A 15,178-nucleotide genomic window follows, 5' to 3' on the forward strand; every position below is an offset into this window, starting at 1 on the left:
GATGTTATGGTTATGGTACATCATATTTTTCAATATGGTGCCATATTTATATAGTATTTTTTTCAAAAGATGTCACAGTATACCAATCCTATTTCAGTACCATTATGAGTTTTGCAAAACCATGATGTACCTAGTCATCAACAGTAAGGATTGACAGCAAGCGAGAGAGCTGTGTATGCTTTCAGTGACCTTGTAATTCTAAAAGTGGCATTTAAGGTTACTTCTTTCCACATAATTCTGAACGTTGCAAGCTGAGCATTTACTTTCTCACGCTTCCAGGAAAGTAATGGGGAAAACCAGTGTCAGACGCTGCCTGCAGGACTACATTTGGAACAATATGCCCTGGTGATCTGGACTGATTCTCTTTCTGTTAGTATCTCCCCAGAAAGACAGAGAGAATATCAGAAAGTGGCCCTGCTAGAAATAGATGGAGGGTTCAATTCAGTCTGTGCAAATGATGTGGAACTGGCTGACTGCTTTCTCCCTTGCACACATACTTTTTCAGGTGGGGGGGGGGAAGCATGTTCAGCAGTGAAGTGGAGGCTGCCCACAAGCTGATGTTCTTTCAGCATCCCATATTTAGCTTTTAAACTCTGCAGCTGCATGGGGAAAAAAGGAAGAGCTGTCATTAACACAGCAAGTGTGAAGATACAGTGCAGTGCTAATGATAAACTGCTCCTTTTGGCCGCTACATGCGCTACTCATGTGTATGCATGTATGAATAACAGTAACTCCATCTCTGTGTTCTGGCAGTAGGGAAGAGAGAAGTGCTGGGGTTGGGGAAAGGCTTGGACAACCTTCCGCCCTCTAATTCTTTGCAAGGCTACTCTTGGGTCATGCTTATGAACTGGACCACAGAAGTGCCATACTTTTCCAGCTTGACTCAGATTAGAAGCTTGGTTGCAGTCATTTGTGTTCTGTAGCGTTTTGGTCCTATAGCTGCTGTGGAGCATTTGCTCAAATGAACTTTCCACCTTCTGTCATTCCAGATTTGTCCAATATGTGCAGCATTACCAGGAGGAGATCCCAATCATGTCACAGATGACTTTGCAGCTCATCTTACACTGGAACATAGAGCTCCTAGAGATTTAATATCCTTTCCCAAGCAAGAAGAAACAACTCGGTTGTTGTTACCTTATATTACCAGTTGACTTGAAGACAGACAGTGCTAACAAGCTGGCATAACCACCTGAATTATTTTGGTTTGAATAGTTTGATACTAGAGGAACTGTGTTTGAACACAATATTAATTGTACTAATAGCGATTAGCATAAAATGGAACTTATTTTCCCTTTTGTGGGGGGTGGGGAAGGAAAAATCACACTTGGAAGTGAATTAAGCAGAATTGTCTGCTGCTGTTGTCTGTCTAAATCCCCTTGGGATTACTGCTCCCAGGAAAATGTTCATAAGCATTACATTCCTGTAATTTGGGGCTAAGTCTGTTTGAAGTCATCCAGAGTGTGTTTTCTAACTAAATACATCTATATTGCCCTGTTAACTCCATGGAGAATGCTAATCTAAGCAAATTGAGCTAACATTGTGAGGATTGTTAATGTTCAGATAGTACAGTGGATTGGACAAGAAGGTCTTAAGACAGAACTGCACAGTTCAGACGACTGTTTAGGATCCTTAATGAGCCTGTGCTAGGGTCATAGCAAACTACCATAAGCTTTCAAAGATATGAAGCAGCATTTGGAGAAGGGGCTGAAGCTGCAGTGTTCCAGTATGAGAACACTGCTTCACAATATCACAGTATCAGCAGTATTGTAAATAAGATGCCGATGCTCAGCAAGATGCTTTCTGTATCTTAAGTCATTGTGCCATGAGTAAAGGCAGCAAAGAAAACCCTGGGTGGGTCACAGATGGGATTGCATTTTACCTGTTAATACATTGTTCAGACCTGCATTCAGTTTTTCTCTGTAGTTGTATAACTTTAAATTTAAGCTTACCCCCAGGACTCACCCCAGGAAATAAATTTAGTAACCTTTGCTTTTGATTCAAACACTTCCTTCTAGTAGCAAAGGAATTCCTGTGTGCAATTCTGTAACCTTCCGCCTTTATATCTTTTCCTTAATGCATTGGTTACGATGAATCCAGCGGTGTTCGGCATGTACGTAGAATGTTTCACCCAGGCCGGGGTTTGGGTGGTCCTCGCGCCCGTAGATCAAACATGCACTTTACTAGCAGTTCCACTGGTGGGTTTTCATCTTCGCAGAGTTCGTATTCTCCAAGCAATAGGGAAGCCATGGATCCTATAGCTGGTAAGGTTTATGAATATTTAGTAATTCCTTTGCTTCTCTGTCTGCATGTGTTGAACTGGATTTAAGCAAGCGATGAAGACGTTTTTATTCTCTTGGGCTTTTAGTGGTATATTTGGATGTACATTTGGTTTTTTACTGTTGCTGTTTTAAAATCTTGCTGTCTGTTTTACGTGGTAAAATTTTTGAAATGTCTTATTGAGGGCTGTCTTGAATCATTTTTGGGAAAGATGGGATATAAATATTGAAAGAAATTAAGGCTGGACTATTTTCTGAAAGAATATCTGTGGTTTAACTTTATCTTAAGAAAAACTGCACTTCTGCCCAACGTTGCATATACGCAACAATGTGTACACCTGTGAGCTGGACAAAAATGGATTAATATAAATACAAATGCATAGTTATATTTTAAGTAGTTGCATTAATTAAAAATATGTATTTTAACTAGTTAAATTATGTGGGCTGTGTGAACATTTTAAGAAATTGCCAGTTTGAAAGTCTTATAGCTACAGCAATTCCATGACTTTCATCCACTTGACTCTCATTGCTTTGCTCTTTTAGCCATTTTCAGTTATAACCACATTTTAAATTTTGTCCATTTTCCTCTTTTGTCTGATTCCATCCAAACCTTCCACAATATTGGTTGACGTTCTTATGTTTATTTAGGTTTCACATACATTTGCATGTGTTATATAGATGTTTACATTTTCTGCTAGCCAAAATAAATTTGCAAACCAAATGGACATTCATCCATTTTTTAGTTTCTGCTGTGATCCCTAACCAGATGGAAGTGCAAGGTATTGCTGTAATTTAAACGTTTTGCTTAATTCAGTTTTAATGTAGCTTCTGGCAATTAATTGCAATAAATAATAGTTTGATGAGCAGCTGCAAGTTATGGGCTGGGAATGTACCTGTGTCTGTTATATGTAGTAGCAATAAACTTGAAGTTTGTGGAACAGAAGCCTAGAAGAAACGGACCATGGTAATGAATGGTAATTTTGACATACAGCATAGGCTTCATTTTTGTGATAGTGGATTTTACTATAACTCAGTTTCTTTTTTTTAAACACTGGCAGAGCTTTTATCTCAGTTGTCTGGCGTGAGGCGTTCTGCGGGGGGACAGCTCAATTCCTCTGGTCCTTCAGCGTCTCAGTTACAGCAGCTGCAGATGCAACTGCAGTTAGAACGGCAGCATGCGCAGGCGGCACGGCAACAACTGGAGACTGCACGCAATGCAACAAGGCGCACCAACACTAGTAGCGTCACCACCACTATTACGCAATCTACAGCAACAACCAACACGTCTAACACGGAAAACAGTCAGCAGGCTATTCAGAATTCTCAGTTCCTCCTTACAAGGTAACTCATTTTAGTGAGTCGGTCATCATTGGCTGTTGTCCAGGTGTTCGTTACTTGTATCCCTTAGAGAGGAGAGGGTACATGTAATTTAAACCTGGCTCAAACTGTAGGGAAGAACTAGGTAACTAAGGATGCAACCCTAATCAACTTTTCAGCACTGAGGTAAGAGCAGTGCAGCTCCAAGGTACTGAAACAAACATTCCCTGACCTTGAGGAGGTCTCTGTGAGTGCCACTCAAATGCAGGATGCAGCACATGCCAGTGCTTGAAAATTGGTTAGGATTTGGGCCTAAATGCAAGATTTTATTGCATTTCATGTTCCTGTTTTAGAGTGTGCGCTCACTTTATTCGGGTTTCATTTACGAGTTGAGTTTTTGGTATATTTTGTTCTCCCTCAGCAACTGCCAAATTTCATAATAGCAGGGCAAATCCAGCCTGGGCATCTCTAGGAGAAGCATCATAACTTCCACTATCTGAATAGCCTCTCCAGCAGCTTGTATTTTACCATTATAAATTTTGGATATCCTCAAAGGATAAAATACTTTATATAAAGTTTCTTGCTGTGAACCTCTCAAACTTATACAGAGAGGACAGTGGACTTCCATAGTTCTTTGTTTTGCCACAGAGTTTCATATTTTTGAAAACATCCTTTTACCATATTCTTATGAACCACGTAGCTCCTTCAGGTATCATCAGATCTGTATATGAAGTCAGGTCTTTCAATTTAATTTTTCTTGCAGAAGTTCTTTAAAACATCCCTCGAGTTTTGTGTTGACATAATAGCTTATTTGCAAATATTCAGAGAGGGAACTTTTAGACATGTCTGCTTAGTGGTATCTTCATAAGAAAGATACCTTTCTTCCACCTTTAGTGCTCCTATGTATGGTAGAAAGTTGGGGTAAAATTCATTAAATAATTCCTCCTTTGGTTGCATCTTATATTTTATACTTTTGACTTAACCAAGTTTTTTTAAAAATAATTTTGTATCAAGAAGGTATTGGGAATCAATACCTCCTTGGTACAAAATCATTTTCAAACAGTGGCGATTTCTTTAGCTGTTGCCCCTCGCCTTACACAAGAGTTAGGTTGGAGCATAAAGCCAGAATTGCATATGCTCAAAATTACCTTGAAAATTCCTTGTGGAAAAAAATGTACTGTCTTTTTAATAATTATGAGAGGTGGGTGGGAAGTAAGATTGCCTGGGGGAACAGCAACTTTATTCTCCTATCTCATGCTCACTCTGAAGCATGTATTTACTACGTAGTATGATGGGTGGAATTGCCTGCACTATTTAAATTGATTTTTTTGTTTTGTTTGCTAAGCACATGTAGTTGAATTGATGCAAGTCAGCTGCACATAAGGCAAGGGGTGACTGTATTTGTTTTATCCCCAGTCTTCAGTAGGTTCTTGGGGGATTTTTCCTTGCCTCCTTTTTTGATGTAGGCCCATTCTATTCCATATTCTGTTAATACAAAAATTAAATATTCTGTTAATACAAAAAATTAAGGCAACAAATGGCCTGCTGGCTGTTACTTCAATTGAAAGCAGTGGATATTCAAAAACTTGTAAAATGCTTCACTCGCAGGAGCTCATCCTATAGGATGGCAATTTTATGTTTTTGCACTTTTTATTTTTGAAGATCAGCAATCATATAGAACAATGTGATATATTTTAACTACTTCATTACCAAACATCTTGTGCAACAAATGAAAGCTTTTATTAAAATTATGTGCATTTTGTGAAATTGAAATTGTGCTACTTACAAGGCTTCAGAGCAAATAGAGAATTTGTTACTTAAGAGTGCAAGGTCATTTAGAGCACAATCCAAACCTGCGCAGGAGCAGGCAACCCAAGAGGCTTGCGCTGCATCCAACACAGGTTTGTTGGCAGCAGTGGCTCAGCCAGAGGCAAGGGGAAACTCTTCCCCTTACCCCTGGGTAAGGGCTGCTGGTCCCAATTGGTCTCCTCTGGAGGTGGCGCAAGTCTGAGCAGAGCAGAGCGGCTTCAAGCTGCTCTGTTCTTCCCGGGGACGGGGGTTGGGATCTGGCATAACTGCCGGGTCCTCTGGCTCCCCGTGTGCCCACCCCCTGCACCTACCTTTGCCACTTGTGTCTGCGCGGGCACACCAACACAAGCAGCTGCGGGGTGTCAGCCTCCGTGTGTCAGTCTTATGTCAGCCTCCGCGCGTCAGCGCATCTAAATGCGCTGATGTGGTTTCCTCCCACAGAGGCGCAAACGTGGATCAACATTAGGGTCAACAACCCAAGTCAACATTAGGATTGTGCCCTTAGTTGTATTCAGAATTTCATAAGGAAATTCAAGCAGGAATCCTGGAGTTTAAAAATTTAAAAATGAATCAAAGGGGAGAATTTTCCCTCTGTCTATGAGGGAAAATTCTCCCCTTTGATTCATTTTTAAATGTCAGATTTGAGTTTCTGAAACTTCTAATTTTCTAGGCTTAAGGGTACAATTTCTCAATATCACTACCCGGATTCTAACAAAACCAGAATCAAATTCCAAAATTATTTCACTGGACTATATTGGGCATATGAAGAGTAAGTAATACTGAACTAGCTCAGTGGCCTAGTTCAGTAGTGACTTTTCAGTCTCAGATGTCAGGTGCAGATTGGTCTACAGCAGGGGTGTCCAAACTTTTTGGCAGGAGGGCCACATCATCACTCTGACACTTGTTAGGGGCCAGGAAAAAAAAAAGAATTTACATTTCAAATTTGAATAAATGTACATAAATTTACATACATGAATATATTAGAGATGGAACTTATATGGTCTTGCAGTAGTTTAAGGCCTATAAAAGACCTTGCATAAAGGAAGGCCGGCCGTTCCTTCACTGCTGCTGCTGTATCACATATGTGAAACAGCAAGCAGTGGAGAGAACCCTCTTACCACAGCTTATGCAAGAGGTCGAACAGTCACCCTCACACTAAGAGCACGGGCTCCAGCAAGTCTCTGGAGTGCCAGAGGTTCATTGGACTGGGGGCTCCCTGCAGGCTGAATTAGGAGTCCCAGAGGGCTACAAGTGGCACCGTGGCTGGGTTTGGGCACCCCTTGTCAAGGCTTTCTACCAAGATCATTTGGAGTTTCCCAGGATCAAACCTGAGTTTTTTGCATCATGTTTGCATTACTATTTTGCTGTAGCCCCTTCTGTTAATATGGCAAACTGAGAACTTTGTGACAGTGATTTTGTAGGAGCTTGAATAGTGGAAGCATTGGGGCAGTAGCGATCTTAGAGGATCAGTGGTGACCAGTGAGGGTTCTGGGTGTCAGAAATGGTGAGGCTAGCGATGCGGCTAACTGTAGCTCCCTTTCTACTGTAGAAATTGCCTGCACCTCAAGCCTCATGATAGGTACCAGTCGCCAGCACTCGTTCTTAATCTTCCAGCTAACAGTAGATGCTAGTAACAAGTACACATACTGCTCTGAAACCAAATTAAAGAGACTATGACACTGCACAGGGCTTTGCATATCAATAGAAGCATTCTGCAAGTAAATCCAACTTGGTGTCTAGAATGCTGCTGTTCCTTTGTTTCTAGCTATAGCCTGTTTTATCTCTCCCAATACAGGTTGAATGATCCCAAGATGTCCGAAGCAGAGCGTCAGTCAATGGAGAGTGAGAGGGCTGACCGTAGCCTGTTTGTTCAAGAGCTTCTACTGTCCACTTTGATGAGGGAAGAAAGCTCCTCCTCTGACGAGGATGAGCGTGGGGAGGTTGCCGATTTTGGTGCTATGGGCTGTGTAGATATTATGCCTTTAGATGTTGCTTTAGAAAATCTAAATTTAAAAGAGAGTAATAAAGGAAACGAGCCTCCTCCACCTCCTCTTTGATGACATCCCACTTCGCAGACAATGTCCTCTGTGCTGTATTTGCCAATGAAAGTGGACAACAACTATCTTGGGTTTGTTTTGGTGATTGTAATTTCAGGTCTGTCACTCTTGTTACATTGTGTACATTCAAAGGAAGAGAGAAAAAAGATATATATGATAATCATTTCCACTTAAAGATAATTTTTACTTCTAGCAGGTTAATGTAGGTTGCAGTGCAGAGGGGAATCCTCTGTGCCCTGTACTTTTGACATGCAAAAGGCTCTCCTAATACTCCACATTCAAACTGAAGAGGAAAAAAAATGAAATCTCTAATGAAGCTGCTGTGTGTATTTATGAATATTAATGAATAAAAACTGCTTGGATGGTTTACCTTTACTGCATGAGGTTTTTTGCAGCGTGCATGAGTTTTAGTGACCTTGTCATTTAAAAAATTTAAATACAAGGAGTAAAACTATAAACAACTCCCCCTCCCCCAAAGCTTTCCCATTATTCAAAGGTTACAAGACAAAGAAGTTAGTGCTCACTTAGCAGTGTGTGGCCATCAGTGTGTAGCTTTTGAATAATGTCTATCTGAACCACCTTTTTGTATGTGCTGCTGGCACATCATGCAAGCTCTGCAGTGGACAGCTTGTCCTTTCCAGGGTGTGGCGTTTTGCTCGGTGTGACCCTTATGTTGCTCTCTTTAACCATCGCACATTCATGTGGAGTTGCAACCTACTTTTTTAATGCATCTCTAGGAGACACAAAAGTAAGGCCACTGCCAAAACCTTCTGGCAAAGGGGGCTTTTGTGTGCCCTATAATCAAAATACTTGTTCAACTTTTAAAGTTTTTTCTTTTTGTGGTTGTTTAAAAAAAAACATTTTCAAACTGTTAAAACATGTTTTATTCAGGTGTAGATGATTCATTTATTCATTGTCTTAAAAGAAAACAAGAATTAATCTGGATTATGTTGTCTTTAGTTTTAAAGCCGTCAGTCTCAATCACATGTTTTTGAGTTATTTATGTATTTGCTTCCTAGTTTTGCAGAGACTTGTCAGTATCAGGAGAGCTTGAGGAGGTGACTTCCCAAACTTTTGTCAATATATTACAACTGCATTCTTAATGCTAACTCTAGCACCTTTTTATTTATTATTTCTTCTTGATGATTTTTTTTCTGGCATAAAAAGTAAGAAGCCTTTTAATTGAATCATGCCACCTACATGCCTATACTATTAATCCTGTATGTATAAAAATGTACAGTGTTTTTGTGCATAGACTTTCATAATAGCCCCAAGGCAGGGACAGGAGGGGTTTTGGTTTTTTGGGATGGGGTGGTGGGGAAGGGAACATAAAGTTAGACTATAAAGACAAAATTGCACACAGCTTCTGATAAATTTAAACTAGGCTTAGACCATAATCATGTTTCTCTCCAGTTCTCACCCTTTTCCCTCTATACCCTTCCACTTCCACCACATTACAAGCAGAATAAAATTGCAGACTTGAACACAAGGGTGGGGTTTTAACAGAACGCTGACATGGATGCTGATCTAAAATGGCAAAAACCCCACTCACAGGTTTTAGTTTGATGCCAGCTATTTCTGTATAAAATATAGTACTAGATTTGTTTTCCTTTAAGTCTCTGCAACCGAATGTTCTAAGGGGGAATTTTACAGCAGCCCTCGGTTATCTTGGGAGTTTAACCCTGGTAGGGATTTTTTTTTTAATTGTTGAGGATTTTCAAAACCAGTTTTCAAGCTGTAGTCTTTTCAAACACATCTGCACATTACAATAAGACACACAGTTCAATAAAGCATTTTCAAGACTGTTGTTCAGTTGATTCTTCTTTGGCGTTGGTGTGTGATCCAGAAAAATTGGTTCCACTGATGTTTTCCAGTTCCATCTTCCAGTGATGTTTTAATAGGCTTTGCACTGGAGAAACTCTTGGCAAATTAATCCAAGGCTGAATACCTTTGCCCTGATTTTACATACAGATTGTAAAATTATATACAAGTGAAATTAAATCTGAAATTTTAACCACATGCCTTGGAGAAATGTATGACCTACTGATTTAGGAGGAATTAAGAAAATGGGGTTACTAGGCAGCTGCCTGAAATCAGCTGGACTAGCTGCTCATGCATGTTTCAGATAAAAGACTGCTAAGCTCCCAAAGCTGAATAGTCACAGAATCATTAGTGTGCAAAGTGAGGGTTAAAATTCAATACTTGGGGGCTTTAGGGCAGAGCTGCAGCTAAAATATAGTAACTAGTTTTTTCCCCTTAATGAAATCTAAGTATTCTGTATCTTGTATTAGAGCAGCTTCAGATGTTGAGTGTGCCAACACTGTGTGTCTGTACCACCTCAAATGCCATGGGGTAAGTGGGTTCAAACAGTATCTTATTCACTTTCTGCCTGTTTGAATGGCGGTGTTTGCCAGAGTCCACTTTTCTAGTGTACTTTTTTGGCAAGTGGGCCATGCAGTCTTTTGATCTGAAACGTTGTTAGTGACAAGCATCTGTTACTTAATGGTGAGCCAGACTAATGTTGCCTGGAATGCTGTATGGTCACAAGCGAAGCTGCTGATTTTCTGTTTACCCTTCCTTATTTAAGAACAGCCTGAAATCCACAAATTTAGCAGGCTTAAAACTGTTTGCATTGTGGAAATAGAGTGGAAAAGTACTTGTGTACTTTATATGTGCCTCATAGTAGTTAAAGACCCAGAAGCCAAGTGAGTTGAAAGCCAACTTAGAACTAATATAAAACATATGTAAGGGATTTGCTGAGGGTTGCCTATGAGTCTTGTGTGTATTAGAGAATCTAGAGTCCTGTATTTGTCCACTGATTTTAGAATGTGTGAAATAGATCTATCTTGCTCTATTTTCTACACTGTGGTTAAAGCTAGCAATTTAAATAGGCTAAAGAGGAGTGTTAAAAATATACAGTGCTATTGGCCATTAAAAAAAGAATGTTATTTATATACTTAAATGATTTAAAAGTCAAACTAATGAGGTGTCATTACTGAATATTTGCAAGATACTTAACAATTTAATACCTTTTATTGAATATGGTAGGCAGGTGTGTGGGTACTTGAAAGGGAAATACGAATACCTAATGAAGTCTGTAAGTAGAGGGGACAGTTTAGTCCAGAAGTTCCCAGTCTGTGGCCTGTGAGCCAGTTAAGCACCATGCACCCATTTTGTGGACCCTCCTCTGTGGCGCCACCTGGCAGCCATTAGCAATGACATGGTGACATGACACCATCATTCTCTTCCTGTGGCTGCATACTCCGTGGTCTGCAATGGGACAGTAGTTTACAGTTGCCCAAAGGTAAGGAACTGGTGATCTAGTCTAACTCTTCTCTATAACAGTTGTATCAAATTTACTTTTATCTGACCATGAACCTTGGGTTCAGTCTACAAAGCTGATTATGGCCTCTTAACATAGCCTGTTCTTCCTGCTATTGCAGGTTTCCTTTGTGTCAAAGTTGGGTAAATTTTTTACTTCATTGATAATAGAGTTGTAAGAAGGTTATTCAACTAGTTTGATCAATGTGTGAATACACCAAATTTGTTTTATCATACAAATTCAAAATTATCAAGTAGATAAATAGTTGGCATCCTTCACTCTCGGAAGACTATGGTGTCACGCTCTGAATGGTGGTTCTGGAACAGAGTGTCCTCTCCAGTGCGCGAAGCCTGGGTAAAGTAGGTATGGAGGATAGGCTGTTTACCCATGCAGCAAATCCCCCCTCTCCACGTTGCTGAAATTGTCCAATGGAAAGGCAGAGGCCAATACCGTTGGTTCCAGCAGCGTCGCAGGAGTTGCCAGAACATGACTGTGTTCAGCCATGAACTGCTTCAGGGACTCCGGCTCCAGATTTTGCCTCGAGGTTGACTCCTGAAGCCTTTTCCATAACTGGATGTAGCCACAAGGCAGTGGAGGTTTGGGATCAGAGTTTTCCTTCTCTCAGATGAGCTGCCTTCCCAGGCTGACGAGTCCCATCTACCCGGTGGCTGACAAGCACAGCCAAACTGAGGGCCTATTCTTATCCCCAGCCCCTAGGGGAAAGTAGATACTTTCTCAGAATACTTTCCCCAGGGGAAAGTAGATAAATGATAAATACAACCATGAATAACTTGAGGGCTGCTTCCAGTTTTAGAGCAAAACACACTTTAAATATTAGATTGAAAGAAAAAGCTCTATTTTCTAAGTTGGGGAGAGGCTCTCAAAGTGAATACAAGTGTTAAATGTAGAATTAGAATGTTGCGAACAAAAACAATTCTGAACTACTGCAAACAGTATGACTTATGGACAGCACTGGTGCAGTTTGTCTGGCCTTGCACTTTCACACACTGAGCTATAGCACTGAGCTGCCACAAGCCAGCTGGGTGGTTGAAACTTGTGTTGGCACAATCCATCCTGCTTTTAAGCCTGTGACAGTACTGTTCCAATTTCTAGCCAACTGCCCAAAATGGAACCACAATTTTAGTTGACTATACACAAGCACTGCTATAATTGTTGCTTTGTGTTATATCACAGGGCTTCTAACTGTGACTTATGTATCCCAATAGCTACTACCTTAAGAATCTGAACCTTGGCTGGTGCTCTTGTGATTATTTGGAAGCTTTTTCAAAGAAAGGATGCCTAGGACAAATGGAAAGCAGCACCTGTTCTTTAAGGGGAAAAAAGCTGTGACAAGCCCTGAGCTTGTTAGCAAAATTACTATGATTTAAAAATTGCTACATGCAATAAAAGCAGCACACATTTTATATAAGCCTTTATTTACAACTTGTTTAACAACTGTACAGTGGTTTTGTAGCCTTGGAAGCATTTCTTTGAAAGGGGGGGAAACTTAAGATGTTTGAATTCATGACAGTTATTACCTTTGTCTATATACACATGTATAGTAAAATTACTACCATAGCAATCTGGTAGTTAAGGGTAAGAATTCATAGGCTAGAAGTTGGGAGGGAGGCAATTAACATTTGGTGAGTTTAGGAATTCTTTTCCTACAAAAAAATATCAGTGGCAACTCCACAATTTTTGTAACTGCACCTAGTTCAGGACAGTCAAACAAGTTGCTATTGCAAAAATGAAAACAATCTACATAAAACACAAAAGAGATATGTCGAAAACATGCTTAAGTTCTCAAAGCTGTAGTTGCTCGATGATGATGCGAAAAAATCCCAAATTCTTTTGGACAACCAGGGATACATATTTGAGGTTACTTATGTAATCTCACATTTTGCACCATCTATGTTAAGAGCAGGCAAAGAATACTCCCCCACCCCACCCCCCCAAAAAAAAACACCCTGCAGAGCAACAACAATAGAGGGCTGCAAGGCAACTCCTCACAAACATCTAACATACCCTTACACAGGGCAGGCAAAGGTGTTTCACAATCAGAAGTAGCCTGAAAAATGAACATGACAGACATCCCTCTCAATTGTGCTAGATTGGAGTTTTATCTGGTACTGTTTACTGAAGCATCTGGGAATTGTTTCACTTGAATGCTCAATATTAACCTTCTTTACAACTGCTAGGTCTAAACAAGTATATCTTCCTAATGCAATATATGTACCTGAGCTAATAGTGAACCAGTTAGTCCCACCAACAGCTCCCTCTTAGAAGAAAAGCTGCTTGTTTACCGATGTCAGGGAGATGCAGCATGCCCCCATTGTGTTATGCACCAGTGAATGCCAGGCAGGTCCAGTCACCCTCAAAGTTAGCTTGGACTTTGCCTTCAGTAGACCTGGGCTTGCAGAACAAAAATTAGGTCCTGGCCTCATTCCATCCACAGCAGCTGATTTACTGAAAGAGTGGAAGGAACACTGGAGAGAATTTTTGCCACTTACCCTTCCCAGCTGGGCTGTACAGGGGAGTTGTATATTTCCCCAAAGCTCCTTGACCAACTCAGAACCAAAGGTGGGGAGGAAGCAAAACATCTTTCTAGCTAGCTGCCTTCTTTAAAAGAGTTTGACTAAGAGCATAACCCCACTTAGCTAGAATGGCATGAGACTACACTAGAGTTTTTGTCAGCCAGAGGTAACATCCCTTCAGCCCTGGCCTAAAACATGTCTCTCTGTACTCTTGCAACAACCACAGACCTTTATTTTCATAACATGCTCCCCTCAACTCACTGTTTAGACCAGGGGTATCAAACATATGGCCCACAGAAGCTCTTTATTGCCCCCCCCAGTGATAATTGGGCTCTCCCAGCACCGCTCTCAGCTGCTGAGTTGTCACTGCCGAAAGGGCAGCCTGCATAACTGGGCTCTTCCACTTCTTGAAATTATCAAGATTTGCATATTTTCTGTCATCTGCAGCTGAGTTCGTCAGTGAGAAAAAAGTGATTTTGTAGTCATCACCTGCTTAATGACATCACTTCCAGAATTCTGCAAGCGCCATTATTTCTATTCAGCAGCTGTATGAAACTAGTTTGACATCCCTGGTTTAGACAGATATGCAAGCGCAGAACTGAAGATACAGCATCACTTGGCTAATCAAACCAAGCAGTGCTTTGTAGCAATTCCTTCATCTTCTCTTGAGCATGTAGACAATTCCTATGGCTTAAAAGATGGGACCAGCAACCAGAGCTCTCAAGCAGTTCTAATTAACACCCCAGTTGCTAAGCCAGAGGCAAGAAGTGTTTGGGGAATGTGGTGCCTCTAGCAAGACCTTGCTCTCATTTCTGGCAAAATGGGAGAAGGGGCTCAGCTGCCACCCCCATCCCCTCAAAGCAGCCTTTCCATAGAAGTAATTGCTGACAAACAAGGGCTTTAAAAGGCTTCTTCCCCTACCCTGCGGGATGACAAACGTTACAAAAATCACACAAACACAACCACAAAACAATGTTCCCTCAGGTTTTCTATCATATTGCCATATTTCCTATGTCCGCCTCAATATAAAACAATCTGCAGCAGCATAATTAGATACATAAGAGTGTAACTTAAAAAAAGCAGCATTAACATTAAAAAAGGCAGCACAAAGCATTCTGAGTTATACTGTCAGCACACTGTACATGAATAATAGCAATATTTCATAATGTAAAGAAAGACACGTTAGTGCAATCTGAAAGTTAATAGAGAGTGGGACAAAGAAGAGAGAACTGAAGTTGGATACAGACAGCCCAGAGAGGACTGTTGAAAGGTCATGTTGCATTAACACTGACAGCCAGGAACAGGATGCTTCTTTTGTATTTGTGACCTATTCGTGTTCCTTTCTGAGGCTGCTTGTTCTCATATACACAGATTAAAACAGGTCTCTAAAGGAAATGTACAAGTCTGGTAAAGGAGGTGGGGGAAAGCAAAGTAATTATCCATATAAGACAGTATGCAACATCAATAAATAAAATATTGCATATATTGTGTGCCAAGGCTTGGACTTTTAAATTAAAGGGAAAAGCCAAACACACATACACACACACACACACACACACACAGAAAGGTGAGGCTCCACTCCCTATCAGTTTTCTCCAAGGAAAAACTTTTCTAGACTTTGCTGTAATTAAAAAAAGGTAAGAAAATATTGAACAACATGGCTCCTTTAGTGCACTTTTAAAATCATAACAGTAAACAAAGGTGCATTTATAAAACATGTTTGACTACGTTTTCTAGCTTAGTAAATGGAAGATGTTGCAAGACACTTGCATGTTAATACTGTTCATAGGAATATTAAATGTATGCTGGGGGAACTAAAATACTGTGTGCAACAGGAGCTTGACAGTCTACCCAACACTTCTT

General features: G+C 40.5%; 1 protein-coding gene across 2 annotated transcripts in view; it reads left to right on the top strand.

Annotated features, from left to right (window-relative positions):
* Window positions 1-9,266, top strand: part of KCMF1 (potassium channel modulatory factor 1) — a 73,201-nt gene extending 63,935 nt beyond the window's left edge. For both annotated transcript variants that reach the window (XM_066617700.1, XM_066617701.1), the window contains 4 exons: window positions 990-1,091; window positions 2,087-2,261; window positions 3,335-3,617; window positions 7,198-9,266. In XM_066617700.1, the coding sequence (XP_066473797.1) occupies window positions 990-1,091; window positions 2,087-2,261; window positions 3,335-3,617; window positions 7,198-7,459 (822 nt within the window). In that variant the 3' untranslated portion in view covers window positions 7,460-9,266. The remainder of the gene's footprint in view (window positions 1-989; window positions 1,092-2,086; window positions 2,262-3,334; window positions 3,618-7,197) is intronic.
* The last annotated feature ends 5,912 nt before the right edge of the window (window positions 9,267-15,178 follow it).

Source organism: Tiliqua scincoides, chromosome 2, assembly GCF_035046505.1.
Source record: "Tiliqua scincoides isolate rTilSci1 chromosome 2, rTilSci1.hap2, whole genome shotgun sequence".
NCBI classification, from domain to species: domain Eukaryota; kingdom Metazoa; phylum Chordata; class Lepidosauria; order Squamata; family Scincidae; genus Tiliqua; species Tiliqua scincoides.